Source organism: Pristiophorus japonicus, chromosome 4 (assembly GCF_044704955.1).
Source record: "Pristiophorus japonicus isolate sPriJap1 chromosome 4, sPriJap1.hap1, whole genome shotgun sequence".
NCBI lineage: Eukaryota > Metazoa > Chordata > Chondrichthyes > Pristiophoridae > Pristiophorus > Pristiophorus japonicus.
This window is the reverse complement of record NC_091980.1, coordinates 231,229,276-231,249,467: the sequence shown is the minus strand read 5'-3', so window position 1 is coordinate 231,249,467 and position 20,192 is coordinate 231,229,276. Positions and strand designations below refer to the sequence as shown.

The 20,192-nt window shown below is 43.7% G+C and overlaps 1 protein-coding gene across 4 annotated transcripts in view; it reads left to right on the top strand.

Annotated features, from left to right (window-relative positions):
- Positions 1 to 20,192, top strand: part of kiaa0586 (KIAA0586 ortholog) — an 800,223-nt gene that overhangs the window by 492,016 nt on the left and 288,015 nt on the right. For all 4 annotated transcript variants that reach the window (XM_070879138.1, XM_070879139.1, XM_070879135.1 and 1 more), the window contains 2 exons: positions 9,504 to 9,691; positions 13,620 to 13,733. In XM_070879138.1, the coding sequence (XP_070735239.1) occupies positions 9,504 to 9,691; positions 13,620 to 13,733 (302 nt within the window). The remainder of the gene's footprint in view (positions 1 to 9,503; positions 9,692 to 13,619; positions 13,734 to 20,192) is intronic.

The following is a 20,192-nucleotide window of genomic DNA, read 5'->3' as shown; positions in this document are numbered from 1 at the left end:
CCCAATTATCCCACCCGGGCTTTGCGACTGGGTTTTCGACCTGGAGGGTCAAATCACGGCAAAAACCCGGTCACAAACTTCTCGAAAATCCGGCCCTTCAGGTCATAGAATGATATAGAAATTATAACACAAAATCAGGCCATTTGGCCCAACCACTTTATGTTGGTATTTATCCTCCACACAAACAGTACTCCTAATCCCACGTGCCCACCATGTTCCCATTCCCTTTATCCCCCTTTCCTTCAACCACTTATCTAATTTATTCTTAATGCTGACATGATCTCTGCTTCAATCAGTAACTCCAGTAATGTATTCCACAGCTTTACAGTGCTGTTAAAAAGTGATTTCTCCTGCTCTATGTTGTAAATCTCTTTCATTTAATCTTATATCTATGTCACCTTTTGTTCTACCTCTCAACCACTAAAAACAGTCTGTTTATATCGACCCTGTCCTATCCCTTCACAAATTTAAACATCTCTATTAAATCACCCCATAGTTGCCTCTCTTCTAATGAAAACAGCAACAATTTACACGCCTTTCTTCACATCTGTATTTCCTCATTACACACAGCATCTTGGTGAATCTGCATTCTATCCTCTCTGTTGACTTAACATCCTTCCAATAGTGTGAAGCCTAGAACAGCATGCAGTATGCCAATTGTTACCTTAGTAAAGTTTTAAATAGATTTACTTCTTGATTTTTATAATCTGTATCTCTTGCCATAAAACCGAGTATTCCATTAACTTTTTTAATGCCCATTTCGACTTGAGGTTCTGATTTTAATATCTTGTAAATCTGAACTTCCAAATCCCTTTGCTCTTGCATATAACACAGCCTTCCCCCATTCAAAGTATAATTATTTTCTTTTACAAAATGTACCACATCATACTTAGTGAAATCTGCTAATTATTTGCCTTTTCCACCATCTTAATACTCTTCTTAATACTCAATGCAGTTTCCTTTTGTCCTCAGAATTATTTACCATGCCTTATGTTTTAGTATCTTGTGCAAATTTAGGCAAATACTCCCTCTAGGCCGTTACCCAAATTATTGACGTACGCAATGAACAGAAGTGGTCTCAGAACAAACAGAATCCCATGCATTGTTATCCACTTCCAACCAGTCTGAGAAACTACTTGTAATTCCTACTCTCTGTTGCCTCCCTCTAACTAATTTTAAAACAAATTTACTATCCCTCTCCTAATTCCATAGTTCCTAATTATCCTTAATACTCACTTGGGTCACATCTTGTCAATGGTTTTCTGAAAATCAATGTAGACCACATCTACTGCATTTCTTCCATCAGCCATGTGGGGGAAATTTTGAGGGGGGTCAGCAGGAGCGATCTGTGGCAGGTTGGGCAAAATCTTTTTTTCAACCAAGTTGGGACCCCGCTGTCAACCTGCTGCCACGCGCCTTTCCCTAATGTCGGGTCTGTCAATGCTGAGCAAATCGGACACGCAGCGGCGGGGGAGGCAATTCAGGTCATTATGACCTTGTTAACCGAGGATTAAGAACTATTTTCAGATCACCTTCAGAGTTTACCAGGTCCCTCACGGGGTCCAAGCTGCTCTGGCATCACAACAGGTAAGCAGGGATGAATGGCCATAAAATCATCTCATTACTTGATAGCTGGAAAAGTGCTATAAAAGCTCCTATTTCACAGTTGTTGCTTACTGCATTTGGAAGACAGATTGAGCTTTATGCAGGTTGCAAGTGTTTGGAGCAAACTCTCTATCCAGTGTCACCTCATTGGAACAACCTTTCTCACCATTGACAGATTGCTTCTGTTATCTCAAGTTCAGCTGCCATCTAATACATCAGAATGGGTACAATTTATACTGTCTCACCTTGGTCCTCAGAATCCCACCATAATCAGCCCCAACATCAGCAGCACCAACAACACAACCAACCTTCTCCGCCATCAACTGATGCTGTACAGGACAAAGGACATCAGTACCCGAGCACATTGCTGCCTCGGACATCAGGGATGGCCTCACCGTGGCCAGATTTACTTTACTTGACGCTGCACACTGTGGCTGCCATGTGATGCGCCAGGTTGGCACCACCCCACATCAACACCATAAAGCATCCCTAAAATACCCAAGCCATTCCTTTCACACTGATCAGCATTGCAGCGGGTACCGTTATGTCTCACCATTCACTGCAACTCATAAGCCACTTCCAAAGGTTCACACATATCTACCCAAGAACACAAAGTGTTGAAAATAAAGATTTCAATGTTTGACAGCACATGAACAGAAAGTTCACATGAACATTGGCTAAAACACATGTGGCTGGGGTGCACAAAGTCCATTGTGTAACGCCTGATTTAACACCACCGCTCATGCATCTTAATTTTTTGCCGAATCTTCCAGTCAATGGCTCAAACTTTTTTCAGGCGGTATCTTTACCGTCCCCGCTGTGATTAACGCACCGAAATTGGAAAAGCCAAAAATCCAGCCCATAAGATTCTGAGAAGGCTTGAAAGGGTAGATGCAGAGAGGAAGTTTCCTCTCGTAGACATAGAAACATAGGCCCCAAGTTTCGACATGATTTGCTCCTGATTTTTAGGAGCAACTGGTGTAGAACGGAGTATCTTAGAAATCGGAATTCTCAACATTTAGTTTGCTCCAGTTCTAGTCAGTTAGAACAGTTTCACTTTGGAACAGAATTTTTTTTTCAAAAGGGGGCGTGTCCGGCCACTTACGCCTGTTTTCAAAGTTTCGTCAGTGAAAACTTACTCCAAACTAACTTAGGATGAAGTGAGTGAAGATTTTTGTACGCTCGAAAAAACCTTGTCTACACTTTAGAAAATCAGGCATAGGTTACAAATTTGGCGTAGGGAATGAGGTGGTGGGGGGGAGGGGGGGGAAGGGAAGTCATTAAATTCTACAATCAATCCTTAGTTATACTTATACAAATATTATACAAATAAATCCAACCTGAATAAAAATTTATAAGCAAAGAAAAGATTAAATAAACCATGTTCCTACCTGTGTGAAATAGCATCAGCCTTCGAGCTGCTGTGCTTCAGGCAGGCCTTTCATGTTGGAGACAGGCAGCGGTGTGGCGTCAGTGTCTCGATGGCAGCGGCAGCAAGCTTCGAGCTGAGCTGCGGTGCTTGAGGCAGGCCTTCATTCTCTTCGTGGCTGGCCGCGAAGAAGCAACACCGGACGGACCCGAGACCATTCGGCCATGAGATATCAGCAGCGTCAGTGGCTGGCCGGCAGCCGAAGAATCAACACCTGACACACACAGCTCTTTATGGTGCTTGAGGCCATTCGGCCACGCTTTAGGGGCGGCGTCAGTGGCTCGACGGCAGCCGAAGATACAGCAGCAGCCTTCGAGCTGTGAGGGGGGACTGAGGCCATTTGGACAGGGAGAGGCAGCCACATCAACAGTTTTATATTTAAATTTGCAAAGTTGAATTGGCACTCTTATTTCTCCAAACACACAGTCCTTAATTTGCATGCACCAATGCAGCACCAGTTCTGCAAGTTTAGCAGTGAAAAGCTGAACTCACTGATTTCAGCAGGTGATTTATTCAGCAGTGCTGCTAAAAGCACTCCCTCACACACAGAAATATTTTAAAAAATTACATTACAAGCCTTTGCAGGGGTCCAAGAAACAAATCTTCACTTTTTCTGCAGTCCTTTTAAAAATGGGCGAGTGCCAATGTTTGTGTGAGACTGCGCATGTGCGCACACTCCAACGCGCACATGCAAGGTTGCCGGCACCACGAAGGCTAATTTAAATTGTACCCGCCCCCTGCTACTTAGAAAATCGGCGCGAGTGTTAGGCTCCGCCCCCTGCTGCGAAGAGCGCGCCGCGCCAAACAGACATCGAGCTCCAAGGAGCTCGAGAATATCGGACTTTTTTTTAAGCGCAGTTTTCGGCGCGAAAAACAGACGCCCAGCTCGGAGGTGCGCCGTTTTCTCCGCGGGATGAAACTTGGGGCCATAGAAAATAGGTGCAGGAGCAGGCCATTCGGCCCTTCGAGGCTGCACCACCATTCAATATGATCATGAAACTTCAGTACCCCTTTCCTGCTTTCTCTCCATATCCCTTGATCCCTTTAGCCGTAAGGGCCACATCTAACTCCCTTTTGAATATATCTAACGAACTGGCCTCAACAACTTTCTGTGGTAGAGAATTCCACAGGTTCACAATTTTCTGAGTGAAGAACTTTCTCCTCATCTCGGTCCTAAATGGCTTACCCCTTATCCTCAGACTGTGACCCCTGGTTCTGGACTTCCCCAACATCGGGAACATTCTTCCTGCATCTAACCTGTCCAGTCCCGTCAGAATTTTATATGTTTCTATGAGATCCCCTCTCATTCTTCTAAATTCCAGTGAATAAAAGTCTAGTCGATCCAATCTTTCTTCATATGTCAGTCCTGCCATCCCAGGAATCAGTCTGGTGAACCTTTGCTGCACTCTGTCAATAGCAAGAATATCCTTCCTCAGATTAGGAGACCAAAACTGTGCACAATATTCAAAGTGTGGCCTCACCAAGGCCCTGTGCAACTGCAGTAAGACCTCCTTGCTCCTATACTCAAATCCTCTCGCTATGAAGGCCAACATAGAAACAGAGAAACATAGAAAATAGGTGCAGGAGTAGGCCATTCAGCCCTTTGAGCCTGCACCACTATTCAATAAGATCATGGCTGATCATTCCCTCAGTACCCCTTTCGTGCTTTCTCTCCATACCCCTGATCCCCTTAGCCATAAGGGCCATATCTAACTCTCTCTTGAATATATCCAATGAACTGGCATAAACAACTCTCTGCGGCAGGGAATTCCACAGGTTAACATCTCTCTGAGTGAAGAAGTTTTTCCAAATCTCAGTCCTAAACGGCCTACCCCTATCCTAAGACGATGTCCCCTGGTATCATTTGCCAGTCTATTTTAGCCAATTCACGCCTCAAACCATCGAAGTTATTTTTCCTTAAGTTCAGGACCTTAGTTTCTGAATTAACGGTGTCACTCTACATCTTAATAAAGAATTCTACCATGTTATGGTCAGTCTTCCCCAAGGGGCCTCGCACAACAAGATTGCTAATTAGTCCTTTCTCATTACACATCACCCAGTCTAGGATGGCCAATTCCCGAGTTGGTTCCTTGACATATTGGTCTAGAAAACCATCCCTAATACACTCTAGGAAATCCTCCTCCACCGCATTGATACCAGTTTGGTTAGCCCAATTAATATGTAGATTAAAGTCACCCATGATAACTGTTGTACGTTTATTGCATGCATCCCTAATTTCTTGTTTGATGCTGTCCCCAACCGTACTACTACTGTTTGGTGGTCTGTACACAACTCCCACTAGTGTTTTCTGCCCCTTGGTATTCCGTAGTTCCACCCATACCGATTCCACATCATCCAAGCTAATGTCCTTTCTTACTATTGCACTAATTTCCTCTTTAACCAGCAATGCCACCCCGCCTCCTTTTTCTTTCTGTCTATCCTTCCTAAATGTTGAATACCCGTGGATGTTGAGTTCTCAGCCTTGGTCACCCTAGAGCCATGTCTCCATGATGCCAATTACATCATACCCGTTACAATATACATTGATGACCTGGAAGAGGGGACAGAGTGTAGTGTATCAAAATTTGCAGATGACACAAAGATTAGTGGGAAAGCGGGTTGTGTAGAGGACACAGAGAGGCTGCAAAGAGATTTAGATAGGTTAAGCAAATGGACTAAGGTTTGGCAGATGGAATACAATGTCGGAAAATGTGAGGTCATCCACCTTGGGGAAAAAAAACAGTAAAAGGGAATATTATTTGAATGGAGAGAAATTACAACATGCTGCAGTGCAGAGGGACCTGGGGATCCTTGTGCATGAAACTCTTTTAGAGTTTATTTGTAAAACAAAACATTAAACCGTGCCACCCGAACTGGGTGACACACCAGACATTTACAATGCCCTTTTTTTCCTTTTTTTTTTTGTGTTTTTCTTTTTTTTGGTTTTTTTTGGGGCACTAAAATCACAATTTTTCCCCAGTGCCCCCTATAAAAGGGAAAGGGGACACTAAAAGCACCGGCAATTAAAACAAATTAAACTTTAAAACGTAAAATCAAATTAAAATTTGGTTGCCGGGCGTGATGAAGCACTCCAGTCCCTCCGGTGCCCACCTCTCGCGGAAGGCCGCGAGCGTACCGGTGGACACCGCGTGCTCCATCTCCAAGGACACCCTGGACCGGATGTAAGAGTCCTTGTGCATGAATCCCAAAAAGTTAGTTTGCAGGTGCAGTAGGTAATCAGGAAGGCGAATGGAATGTTGGCCTTCATTGCGAGTGGGATGGAGTTTAAAAGCAGGGAGGTCCTTCTGCAACTGTACAGGATATTGGTGAGGCCGCACCTGGAGTACTGCATGCAGTTTTGGTCACCTTACTTAAGGAAGGATATACTAGCTTTGGAGGGGGTACAGAGACGATTCACTAGGCTGATTCCGGATATGCGGGGGTTACCTTATGATGATAGATTGAGTAGACTGGGTCTTTACTCGTTGGAGTTCAGAAGGATGAGGGGTGATCTTATAGAAACATTTAAAATAATGAAATGGATAGACAAGATAGAGGCAGAGAGGTTGTTTCCACTGGTCGGGGAGACTAGAACTCGGGGCACAGCCTCAAAATACGGGGGAGCCAATTTAAAACCGAGATGAGAAGGAATTTCTTCTCCCAGAGGGTTGTGAATCTGTGGAATTCTCTGCCCAAGGAAGCAGTTGAGGCTAGCTCATTGAATGTATTCAAGTCACAGATGGATAGATTTTGAACCAATAAGGGAATTAAGGGTTACGGGGAGCGGGCGGGTAAGGGGAGTTGAGTCCACGGCCAGATCAGCCATGATCTTGTTAAATGGCGGAGCAGGCTCGAGGGGCTAGATGGCCTACTCCTGTTCCTAATTCTTATGTTCTTATAACTGCTAACTGCGCAGTTAATTCGTCCACCTTATTCGGAATACTCCTCGCATTGAGGCACAGGGCCTTCAGGCTTGTCTTTCTAACACACTTTGCTCCTTTAGAATTTTGGTGTAATGTGGCCCTTTTTGCTTTTTGCCTTCGGTTTCTCTGCCCTCCACTTTTACTTTTCTTCTTTCTATCTTTTGCTTCTGACCCCATTCTACTTCCCTCTGTCTCCCTGCATAGGTTCCCATCCCCCTGCCATATTAGTTTAACTCCTCCCCAACAGCACTAGCCAACAGTCCCCCTAGGACATTGGTTCCGGTCCTGCCCAGGTGCAGACCGTCCGGTTTGTACTGGTCCCACCTCCCCCAGAACCGGTTCCAATGCCCCAGGAATTTGAATCCCTCTCTTCTGCACCACTCCTCAAGCCACATATTCATCTGAACTATCCTGCGATTCCTACTCTGACTAGCACGTGGCACTGGTAGAAATCCTGAGATTACTACTTTTGAGGTCCTACTTTTTAAATTTAGCTCCTAGCTCCCTAAATTCATCTTGTAGGACCTCATCCCGTTTTTTACCTATATCGTTGGTACCAATGTGCACCACGACAACTGGCTGTTCACCCTCCCCTTTCAGAACGCCCTGCACCAACTCCGAGACATCCTCGACCCTTGCACCATGGAGGCAACATACCATACTGGAGTCTCGGTTGCAGCCGCAGAAACGTCTATCTATTCCCCTTACAATTGAATCCCCTATCACTATAGCTCTCTCACTCTTTTTCCTGCCCTCCTGTGCAGCAGAGTCACCCATGGTGCCATGAACTTGGCTGCTGCTGCCCTCCCCTGATGAGTCATCCCCCTCAACCGTACCCAAAGCGGTGTATCTGTTTTGCAGGGGGATGACCACAAGGGACCCTGCACTACCCTCCTTGCACTGCTCTTCCTGTTGGTCATCCATTCCCCATCTGACTGTGTACCCTTTACCTGCGGTAAGACCAACTCACTAAACGTGCTATTCACGTCATTCTCAGCATCATGGATGCTCCAAAGTGAATCCACCCACAGCTCCAGTGCTGCATTGCGGTCCGTCAGGAGCTGCAGGTGGATGCACTTCCAGCACACGTAGTCGTCAGGGACACCAGAAGCGTCCCTGACTTCCCACATAGTACAGGAGGAGCATAACATGTCTCTGAGCTGTCCTGGCATGACTTAACCCTTCGATAAACTTAAATTGCCAACAACAATGCTAAAGGTTACTTACTGATATCGAAAAGAAAAAGAAAAACTACTTACCAATCACTTACCCCCTTGGCTGTGACGAAACCTTTCAATTTCTTTCTACTTTTTTGCCTCCCTGCTGCAGCTGCACCAGCTGGCCTCTTGTAGGCCTCACCACGCTGCCGCTCCGCCTCCTGACTCCCTGCTGGGCCTCCTCGGCGAACGCTGGCCTATTGTCGGCCTCACCCCGCTGCCGCTCCGCCTCCCGACTCCCTCTAGAACTAGGGGCCATAGTTTCAGAATAAGGGGTGGCCCATTTAAAACAGAAATAAGGAGGAATTTCTTCTCTCAGCGGGTTGTGAATCTTTGGAGTTCTCTACCCCAGAGAGCTGTGGAGGCTGGGTCATTGAATATATTTAAGGTGGAGATAGACAGATTTTTGAATAATGAAGGAGTCAAGGGTTATGGGGAGCGAGCAGGGAAGTGGAGTTGAGGCCATGATCAGATCAGCCATGATCTTATTGAATGGCGGAGCAGGCTCGAAAGGCCAAATGGCCGACTCTTGTTCCTATTTCTTGTTCTTATTTCTTTGTTCCAGTCTCATCAATGACTAAATACATGGTGTATTTTGACTTATCCAATATCCACAAATGACATTGCATAGTAAGCGGGAATCCCGACTAATTTATTTATCCCCATCTCACTTGTCCAGTGAAGCTGAGGCTAACAGTAGTCTCCACACAACCAAAATCCACTTTCTCAGCACAAACCTGGAATCTTCTTGGTCTGTGTGGTTTATCAGGGTGGTATTTATTTTGTATTCTCAACATAAAACAATGTTGGCAAGTAGATGAATAAATGTGAAAGCACATGTAGCTTCCCAGAGTATGATGCACTGGGTATCAGTTTATCTTTAAGGTTTTCCAATTTTAATAACGTTTTTTGTTGCAGAAGCTGCCATATTATCACTGGGTGTTATATTGGAACGTCTGTTTTGCATCTGCGGGGTGCAATTAGACCGTTTTCACCACATTAGTATAAAGGAATCTTGGGTGTATATTGATGAAAAAGTAGAAGTAAGCTTGCATTCTCGGTCCCAATCTGATAATAGAGTGCTCTTAAGCAAAGCAGCATGAGACCCTCTGCAAGAGATTGTCTCACATTGGCTACAGTACAACTCCAGCCTAACTTGTGAAAAACTGGACTTTGGTGTTCTAACTACATGCAAACGTGGTAAATACTTCCTAGTACTGTCATCCATGAGCTTAACAACCACTGTAGAAATATGACTTACTTTCCAAACTAATCAGTACAGATGTTTCCTTGGCATCCTCACCAATAAATTTTCTTTTGCATTTCTAGGTGAGCCGCGGATTGATGGTGGTGTTCCACAAAGCGCAGGTTTGATTATCAGCAATGCACATCCTATCACAGTAACAACCACTGTTCCTCCGTCTCCTCCAAAACTACAGTCTCAGGTGAAAAAGCCCAACGTAGCAGTTGTACACATGAAATCTGAAAAAAAGGATCCAATCAAGCTAACTGTACAGGTGTGGTGCTATACAAAATGCTGAATAGTAACTATGGCTCCAATACTTACATGGGATGGTGAAGAGAGTACTGGGGGAGTGATGGATTTCCGAATGGGAAACCCAGAAGTAATTGTTTCTTGGACATTAACCACAGGGTGAGGAAGTCGAAGATTTGGAGAGATCTAGTGGGGGTGAGTCAGAGATCGGGTGGGGAAGTCGGAGATCGGGTGGGAAGCATTGGAGATCGGATGGGGGAGTAGGAGATCAGGTGGGGGGTAGTCACAGATTGGGTGAGATCGAGTGGGGGGAGTCGGAGATTAGGGGAAGGGGAGTCGGAGATCGGGGAATTGGGAGGAGTCTGAGATCACGGGAGGTGGTGGGGTTGCCGGTGTGTAAAGAGGTTAGCTTGTTGGACTTAAAGGAAATACTCCTGCTCCTCCTGGACCACAAGCAGAGATGTAATTGCACTTATCTCATGGATCTGGCGCTTCCCAGCTCCTTTTACCAGCCGGGAATCCCAAGCCCCAGGAAATCCAGCCTCCATGGGTTAAAATTAAATTTCCTATTTAAATGGAGGCACGCAACGTCCTTAAAAGCTTTTTATGACCAACCCACCTCTTGAGAGTGGTCCATTAAAACCGGAAGTGGGTGGGTAGAGGTCAAGATTGACATCTTTAAAATTTTTTACTTCGCACCTTCCCCCAACCCACCTGAGCCTGGGGAATAAATTTCCCCCCTATATGTCAGTAGGACTAAAAAATCTCATCCATTTTGACTTCTCTTGAACTGGATACTTTTTCTTTGGTTGTGCGATTTAGTAATGTTATACTAAATCAATGAAGTTGGGAACTACTGAATCAGATAACATTTAATTACTGGCTTTGTGTCTGATATTTTTTGTATCATTAATTAATTTGTATGAATTTTTAATCAGGTGGTGATGAATGTTGGTGCTGTCCGTAAACCTGTTTATATATGGAAGCAACTAAAAGGATTTGGGAAATCTGAATGCTTAAATGGCTGCCCTTCTGGTGTTTCATCTTCCACAGATGTTAACCTTTTCAGGATGGCTGGAGCTTAGCTGTGCAAAAATAAGATATCTCCAGCTTTGTTGTTTAGTCAGAGAATAATATGAATAAACAAATGTTCTTTATTTCTGTACATTTCTTTAATTTGACCGTTTTAAGTTATCTTCCCTTTGCCCATTCTCTACCTCCATATGTACCGATCCTCAGTGGAATGAGATGGTAGGCAGCCTTCTCTGAGGACTCTGTCAATGTCGAACTGTAGCCAGCTACTCAGAGATGCAGACAGGGAGCCTAGAGCCACTTCATTCCCTTGCTTCCTTCTTGTGAAGGAATGCCCAGTTTCCTGTCAGTGCTTATTTTTGGATAGCCTGACAGATTTGAAACTTCTTAGGCTAATTGTGGACAAATATTTACACCCTGCACGCTACGGCACATTGCATTAGTGTAGCAATCTACTAGTCTCCTGAGCGGCATCTGTAGTGTGTTTTATACATACAATAACAGTCTATAACCATTAGTATTATTGTGCTTCTGTTTATTCCAGTTAGATTTGCCATTTTATTTGGTGCAGAATGCCATCACTTTAATGCAAATACCATGAATAAAAGTATTTAGTAAACATACAATACACTTAACAGAAAGCTACTAGGCTCATTAAATTAAGTATCTGCAACCCTTCATGAATATGCAAATTAACATTTTTTCTTTCTAATCCTGAATTTGTCGACAGTGGCAAATGCCAACTGCATAACAAATTGACTAAAGTAAAATTAAACTGCCATATAAATGCTACAGTAACACTTTTCTTCCAGTTTAGTAATGGTTTTTGTTAACTAGTAATGATATTTAGTTAATGGCATTACACTAACAAAACACAGGTTTACTCAAGCAGATCATAGTTCAAATCCAAAAACCGTTCTAAATGAGAATGCAAGCTGTCATTCGCCCATTCACTAGTGGCACAAAAATTAACAATGGGTATGGTAACCCAGTATAGTACTGGTCTAGTAATCCAGAGCATTTATGGGGAGGTAGCAGGAGAGCTTGTTTGCGCGGGGAATCCCAGAAATCCCCGGGACATGGAAGCCCTGACGAATTTAAAGGCAGGAGCTCATTGTAATGTTTTTTCCATTTCCTGCCCGACAGCCAGCCAGATTAATAGGCTGGCCTGCTGAGGGCGGGAAAACCTGTGATTGGGAACGGTCCCTGGCAATCGGAAAATATTACAGGTTGAGGCAGGGATGGGGGAGGGGGAAGGGTCTGACCTGCAATTGGGAGTAAGGAAGGGAACGCAGGTTGAAGGGAGGTGTTGGACAACCAATCGAGAGAGGTCATGGGTTAAAGAGGGTTTCACAGATCATGGGCAGAGGGGGAATGGGGGTTGGCAGATTGCGCTACAGAAGGGGGGGTCGGCAGATCGTGGGGCAGAAGGCTCGGAATCACGGGTTTAGAGGGGGGTTGGCCAATCGTGGCAGTGAGGAGAAGCCACAATCGGCAGAAGGTTTACTTTGGGGGCCGCTGGCACTCTCCTGATCCTCCTACCTCACAAGGAGTATGGGAAAATGCATACCTGCTTGGTCTGACTGCTCCCATCACCATTGGGAGCTCTGGAAACCCAGTCGGCCAGCGTTAAATTTAAATCAGGCTCCCAATGGCAAACAACCCGCCGCTGTAAAAATGACACAGGCAGCGGGTTAGTGTCGCATTTTGGGAATTTTAAATTTTATAACCCCCGACCGTGTCCCGCCCATTGTGGGGGGGGGGGTTAATATCGACCACATTGAGCTGAAACCGACCATGGCAAGTTGTAAAATTGAACTAAATAAATCTGGTAAATAAGGGAATGGAATTCCTACAATGTGTACAGGACTCCTTTATAACCCAATATGTAAGAAACCCAACAAGGGAGAATTCGCTACTGGATCTAGTAATGGGGAATGAACCAGAGCAGATAAGAGAAGTAAAAGTAGGGGAACATTTAGGCAATAGTGACCATAACATAATACGGTTTAAGATAATAATTGAGACGGACATAAGCATGACAAAGACCAGGATATAGATTGTAAAAAAGTTGAGAATAGAACCTGGGTAAATAAAATAGACAAGAACATTGGCAAACAATGATGTAGAACAGCAATGGGAGACATTTTAAATGATATTCAACAGAGTCCAGGAAAAATATATTCTGCTTAAAAAATACAAGAACAAACTAAACACTAATGAGACACCATGGATGAATAAAGATATAATGGAGAAATTGAGAAAACAATTCGGAAGGCAAAGAAGAACTATGAGATTAAATTATCATAAAACAAAATAGTAAAATATCCTGCAGGCACATAAATACAAAAAGAAAAGTCGGGAATAGGGCCACTAAGGGACGGACAGGATAAGATCAGAGGCAATAGCAAAATGGCAGAAATATTAAATAATGATTTTGCTTCAGTATTTACCAGGGAAACTGATCAGGTGGACATGGCATGGACTGGTTGGACTGAATGATCTGTTTCTGTGCTGTGTATTCTATGTAATTCTTTGTAAAATTGTGGGCTAGCACATAAAAGACCATGAAAGCTGCCAAAGGAAGGTTACCACATCGACCTCGTCTGGTCTGGTCTACTCCAGTCACACCATTGTGGTTTGCTCTCAATGCCTTTAGGCAACTAGGGATGGGCAATAAATACTGCATTGCCCGTGTCGCCCACATCCCAAGAACAAATAAAAAAAGTTTTCTTGTCTAAATCTAACTTAAAAAACCTCTTTCAAAATAACAAAACCTTCAGTAACTCTTTTAACTTGGAACACACATTTTCGAGAAAAATCTTATTTGTGAAATCAGACATTGACGGACTATCATATTTGTCATTTATCTTTTATTCTTATAACTCATAATGAAAAATAATTTTGTTTGTCTTCAGGTACTGCCAAATGTGGATATTGATAGCCTTCCCAGTATCAGTCCGGCAACAAGCCAGAGATCACCAAGTCCTGATCAGCAGATGATGCCCCATCCTTCACACACTCTGATACAGGTATCTTTGTTATCAGTACGTTTAGATGTTTTCCTTTTTGATTAAAGGAATAGTCCAGATCAACTTGTATAATGAGTACGTCCTGTGGTCTTTCCACTTTCCTTTTATAAATATTTCATTAGAATCCATATTTGGAAGACATTTTACTTAAGGTCACGAGCAGTCACTGATAGCATCTGGAAGTTGCCTCTTGGTAGGCATGTTTAGGCCAAGCAGGAGGGGGTGATGTAAGACTTCATTGACATTGGATGCAAGTGGCAAAAGAGCAGCTTGAAGCTCTTAGTAACATTCTGGTGGGCTGGCCATGAAACCCATCATGAAGAGAACGTGACCAAGCTACTGAATTTCTGTTTGCCTAATATTGACTGCACACACATTTCCCTTAGAGATACACCCATTTATCAAAATCTGGAGAGCTTAGGTACAGGTTGACAAGACCCAAGGCTTAGGACCCCCCACCCTCAAGTGTGATCTGTAATAATGCTGGGATTTAACCAGTTAAAATTCTGCATCTTACATGCACAGGTAGGCCTATCCTACTCATCAGGACATTGAAGAAGAGTTATCTGATATCAAGTGGGACAAATCCCCCAGTGATGGATCTACTCCTTCAAGCCCCATTAATGATTCAGGCCAGATGGTCAATCATTATTAGTGTTCTGGATATCTACTTGGCTCTGGTATTGGATGAGCATAGTTGTTAGTTGGTCATGAAACAACTGACAAGTGCAGGTTTGGTCCAAGAACTCTTCACAAGCAGCGTGCAACGAACCATAAAATAAGTGAGTTTAGTGTCACTATCCTCATGAACAAACACCATACCCCATTTAATCCATGTCCTTATGTGGGGGACTTCACTAAAGAAGTGTACCAGTGCATTAGTGAGAAACGATATTGGCTCAGAGGATCAAGATGTTGAATCAATTTGGGTGGAGATAAGGAATAATAAGGGGAAAAAGTTGCTGGTGGGCGTAGTCTATAGGCCCCCTAACAGTAGCTACATGGTTGGGCGGAGTATAAATCAATAAATAATGGAGGCTTGTAATATAGGAATGGCATTGATTGGATAAAGCAAATTGGCCAGGGTAGCCTTGAGGAGGAGTTCATAGATTGTATCAGGAATAGTTTCCTTGAACAGTACGATGCAGAACCAACCAGGGAGCAGGCTAGCTTAGATCTGGTACTGTGTAATGAGGCAGGATTAATAAATGATCTCGTAGTAAAAGATCCTCTAGGAATGAGTGACCATAATATGGTTGAATTTCAAATTCAGTTGGAAGGTGATAAAGTCGGTTCTCAAACCAGGGTCCTAAGATTGAATAAACAAGACTACAGAGGTATGAGGGCAGAGTTGGCTAAAGTGGACTGGGAAAATAGATTAAAGTATGGGACGGTTGATGAGCAGTGGCAGACATTTAAGGAGATATTTCATAACTCGCAACAAAAATATATCCCAATGAGAAGGAAAGACTGTAAGAGAAGTGATAACCATCTGTGGCTAACTAAGCAAATAAGGGAGGATATCAAATTGAAAACAAAGGCTTACAATATGGGCAAGACTAGTGGGAGGCCAGAGGATTGGGAAATTTTTAAAGGCCAGCAGAGAACAACTAAAAAAATGATTGAGAGGGAAGATAGATATTTATAAAAGTAAACTAGCACAAAATATAAAAACAGATAGTAAGAGTTTCTCATGTACATCAAAAGGAAAAGAGTGGCTAAAGTAAATGTTGGCCCCCTGGAGGATGCGACTGAGGAATTAATAATGGAGAACAGGGAAAGGGCAGAGACGTTGAATATTTTGCATCGGTCGTCACGGACATTTAGAAAAACATGATTCAATCAAGCAGAGTCAGCATGGTTTTATGAAAGGGAAATCATATTTGACAAATTTGCTGGAGTTCCTTGAGGATGTAACGAGCAGGGTGGATAAGGAGGAACCAGTGGATGTGGTGTATTTTATTTCCAGAAGGCATTCGATAAGGTGCCACATAAGAGGTTACTGCACAAGTTAAAAGCTCACAGGGTTGGGGGTAACATATCAGCATGGATAGAGGATTGGCTAACTAACAGAAAACAGAGAGTCGGGATAAATGGGTTATTTTCCGGTTGGCAAACAGTGACTAGTGGGGTGCCGCAGGGATCGGTGCTGGGTCCTCAACTATTTACAATTTATATCAATAAGAACATAAGAAATAGAAGCAGGAGTAGGCCACATCGCCCCTCGAGCCTGCTCTGCCATTTAATACGATCATGGCTGATCCGATCATGAACTCACTTCTCACTTCCCTGCTTGCTCCTCATAACCCCTTATTCCCTTATCGGTTAAGAAACTGTCTATCTCTGTCTTAAATTTATTCAGTGTCCCAGCTTCCACAGCTCTCTGAGGCAGCGAATGCCACAGATTTGCAACCCTCTGAGAGAAGAAATTCCTTCTCATCTCAGTTTTTAATGGGCGGCCCATAATTCTAAGATTATGCCCCCTAGTTCTAGTCTCCCCTATCAGTGGAAACATCCTCTCTGCATCCATCTTGTCAAGTCCCCTCATAATCTTATATGTTTCGATAAGATCACCTCTCATTCTTCTGAATTCCAATGAGTAGAAGCCCAACCTACTCAACCTTTCCTCATTAGTCAACCCCCTCATCTCCAGAATCAACTTAGTGAACATTCTCTGAACTACCTCCAAAGCAAGTATATCCTTTCTTAAATATGGAAACCAAAACTGTACGCAGTATTCCAGATGTGGCCTCCAAATGAGATCCCAATTGCATTTTAACCCAGGCCTGAACACGGAAGACCATTATTTTCAGTCCCCACCACAAACTCCGTTCCCTAGCCACTGACTCCATCCCTCTCCCCAACTCCTGTCTCAGGCTGAACCAGTATGTTTGCAACTTTGGTGTCATATTTGTCCCTGAAATTAGCTTTCGATCACATATCCGCAGCATAACTAAGACCGCCTATTTCCACCTGCGTAACATTGCCCGTGTCCACCCTTGTCTCAGCTCATCCGTTGCTGAAGTCCTTATCCATGCCTTTGTTACCTCTAGACTTGACTATTCCAACGCACTCCTGGCTGGCCTCCCACATTCTACCCTACGTAAACGAGAGGTGATCCAAAACTTGCTGCCCATGTCCTAACTCGCACCAAGTTCCGCTCACCCATCACCCCTGTGCTTGTTGACCTACATTGGCTTCCGGTTAAACAATGCCTCAATTTCAAAATTCTCATCCTTATTTTCAGATCCCTCCATTGCCTCGCCCCTCTAATTCTGCCTACCTGAGCATCCCTGAGTATAATTGCTCAACCATTGGTGACCGTGACTTCTGTTGCCAAGGACTCAACCTCTGGAACTCCCTCCGTAAAACTCTCCACCTCTCTATCTCTTTTTTCTCCTTCAAGACGCTCCTTAAAACATACTTCTTTGACCAAGCTTTTGGTCACCTGCGCTAATTTCTACTTATGTAGCTCGATGTCAATTTTTTATCGCATAATACTCCTGTGAAGCGCCTTGGGATGTTTCACTACGTTAAAGGCACTATATAAATACAAGTTGTTGTTGTTAAGGCAGCCGCTGCTTTCCCATCAGGTGAATGCGTGTCGGCAGTTGTCGGGAAGGAGGAAGAGACCCCCTTAAGGTAAGTGAAGAACTTTCCTTTGTAGGAACCTGGAGGAGCAGGAATATTCCTCCAGGCCCCTCAAGAGAGGTTACGGCATCCCCTGCCCAGACTCTCTCCACCCCTTCCCTCACACAAATCCTTCCGGAAACCTCTCCCTGCGACTTACCTGCTTGTGGTCAAGCCTTCCTTTGGTGCCAGCTGGTGGCCTCTTGCCGCCGAACTTGCTCTCTCAGCTAGCGGCCGCTTTCTGCCGTTGCAGGGTGCAGCTGACTTGCAGTATGCAGATGAGGCCCGGGAATTAAAATACTCCACGTCTCAAACTTAGGCCTGCAAATGCATTTTGGACTCGCCTCATCCCCGTCCGCCCGAACCCTGCTGGGGTTTAAAATCAACCCCTTTAGTGAGATCAAAATCAGACTATATGCAGTAGTGTACCTCTTTCATAAAAGCTTCTCCAGTGCTCTTCTTCCATGGTGGTGTGGAATTTGTAACATTTGCCTACTGCTCATGATTTGGGTGTATGAATGTATAGTATTTGTCGTGCATGCTAGATACAATGTAGACATAGTACCTATACTCCAATATGACAATCTGATTTACTGTTCATATTGAACCTGCAAGTTTCTGCTGCATATGGTGTCCTTAGTAACTAAAATACCAGTTAACCGATGCTTCATCTAGAGGGAATGAAGGATGATTGATTATACATTTAATCACCATGGCTTTTCATCTGATTCTTGCCTTTTATGTACAGTCCTTATTTTACTGGGTAAGGACTTAATTTAAACTATTTCTGCCAACATAGACTTTGATAAAAGAAGGCAGAGAAACAGAATGCTTCAGGCAAACAGTTAAAGATTTTTTTTGATGTCATGTATCCAAAACCTTTGAAAATATGTTTAAAGGTAGTTGTGTCTGGAGGGCGGAAAACATATTAAAACGTATTGCTCTCTTTCTCTATATATCTGCTTGCTACTTGTTTTTTTTCACTGTTGCCTTGCTGTTGAAAGCTGCAGGGTTGCTGGTCGTTTTTACTGCTCTAATATAATTAGGGCTAAAGAAGGTCATTCTTCTTTGTGTATATTTTCTGTGCTGGACTAATATATAATTTTAAACCATCGTAAGAACATAAGAACATAAGAAATAGGAACAGGAGTAGGCCATTTGATCCCTCGAGCCTGCTCCGTCATTCAGCTCTGATCTGGCTGCTCTGATCATGGGCACAGCTCCACTTCCCTGCCCGCTCCCCATAACCCTTTACTCCCTTATCGCTCAAAAATCTGTCTATCTCTGCCTGAAATATATTCAGTGACCTAGCCTCCACAGTTCTCTGGGGCAGAGAATGCTTAGCTAGTCCTACTCCCCCGCCCTTTCCCTGCAGCCCTGCAATTTTTTTTCTTTCAGGTACTTGGCCAACTCCCTTTTGAAAGCAGTGATTGAGTCTGTCTCCACCACCCTTTCAGGCAGTGCATTCCAGATCCTAACTACTCGCTGCATAAAAAAAGTTTTTTCTTATGTCGCCTTTGCTTCTTTTGCTAATCACCTTAAATCTGTGTCCTCTGTTTCTCGACCCTTCTGCCAATAGGAACAGTTTCTCTCTATCTACTCTGTCCATACTCCTCATGATTTTGAACACCTCTATCAGATCTCCTCTCAATTTTCTCTGCTCTAAGGAGAACAACCCCAGTTTCTCCAGTCTATCCACGTAACTTAAGTCCCTCATCCTTGGAATCATTCTTGTAAATTTTTTCTGCACCGTCTCTAGGCCTTCATACCCTTCCTAAAGTGCAGTGCCCAGAATACAGGTTTATCATGATTTTCACGCTTTTGTACTCCCTACCTCTATTCATGAAGCCCAGGATCCCGTAAGCTTTTTTAACCGCTTTCTCAACCTGCCCTGCCACCTTCGACGATTTGTGCACATATACCCCTAGGTTTCTCTGTCCCTGCAGACCTTTTAAGATTATACCCTTTCGTTTATATTTCCTCTCCTCATTCTTCCTACCAAAATGTATCATTTCACACTTTTCTGCGGTTAAATTCAATCTGCCACGTGTCTGCCCATTCCACGAGCCTGTTTGTGTCCTCTTGAAATCTATCACTGACCTCCTCACTGTTCACTACACTTCCAAGTTTTGTATTATCTGCAAATTTTGAAATTGTGCCTGTACACCCACATCCAAATCATTAATGTATATCAAAAAAGCAGTGGTCATATTACTGACTCCTGGGGAACACCACTGTATACCTTCCTCCAGTCTGAAATACAACTGTTCACCACTACTCTCTGTTTCCTGTCACTTTGCTGGTAAGTCTATTATGTGGCACTTTGTCGAATGCCTTTTGGAAATCCATGTATACCACATTCTATTGAGAAAGCAGGAATGGGGTACTGAAGTTGCATGTTCAGCCATGAACTCATTGAATGGCGGTGCAGGCTAGAAGGGCCGAATGGCCTACTCCTGCACCTATTTTCTATGTTTCTATCAACCGCAGTGCCCACATCTACCCTCTCTATTAACCTCATCAAAAAACTCGATCTAGTTGGTTAAGCACGATTTACCTTTAACAAATCCGTGCTGGTTTTCCTTAATTAATTCATACTTGTCCAAGTGACTGTTAATTTTGACCCTGATTATTGTTTCTAAAAGCTTTCCCACTACCAATGTTAAACTGACCGGCCTATAGTTGTTGGGTTTATCTTTACACCCTTTTTTGAACAAGGGTGTAACGTTTGCAAGTCTCCAGTCTTCTGGCACCACCTCCGTTTCTAAGGAGGATTGGAAGAGTGTGGCCAGTATCTCCGCGATTTCTTCACTTCCCTCAGCATCCTAG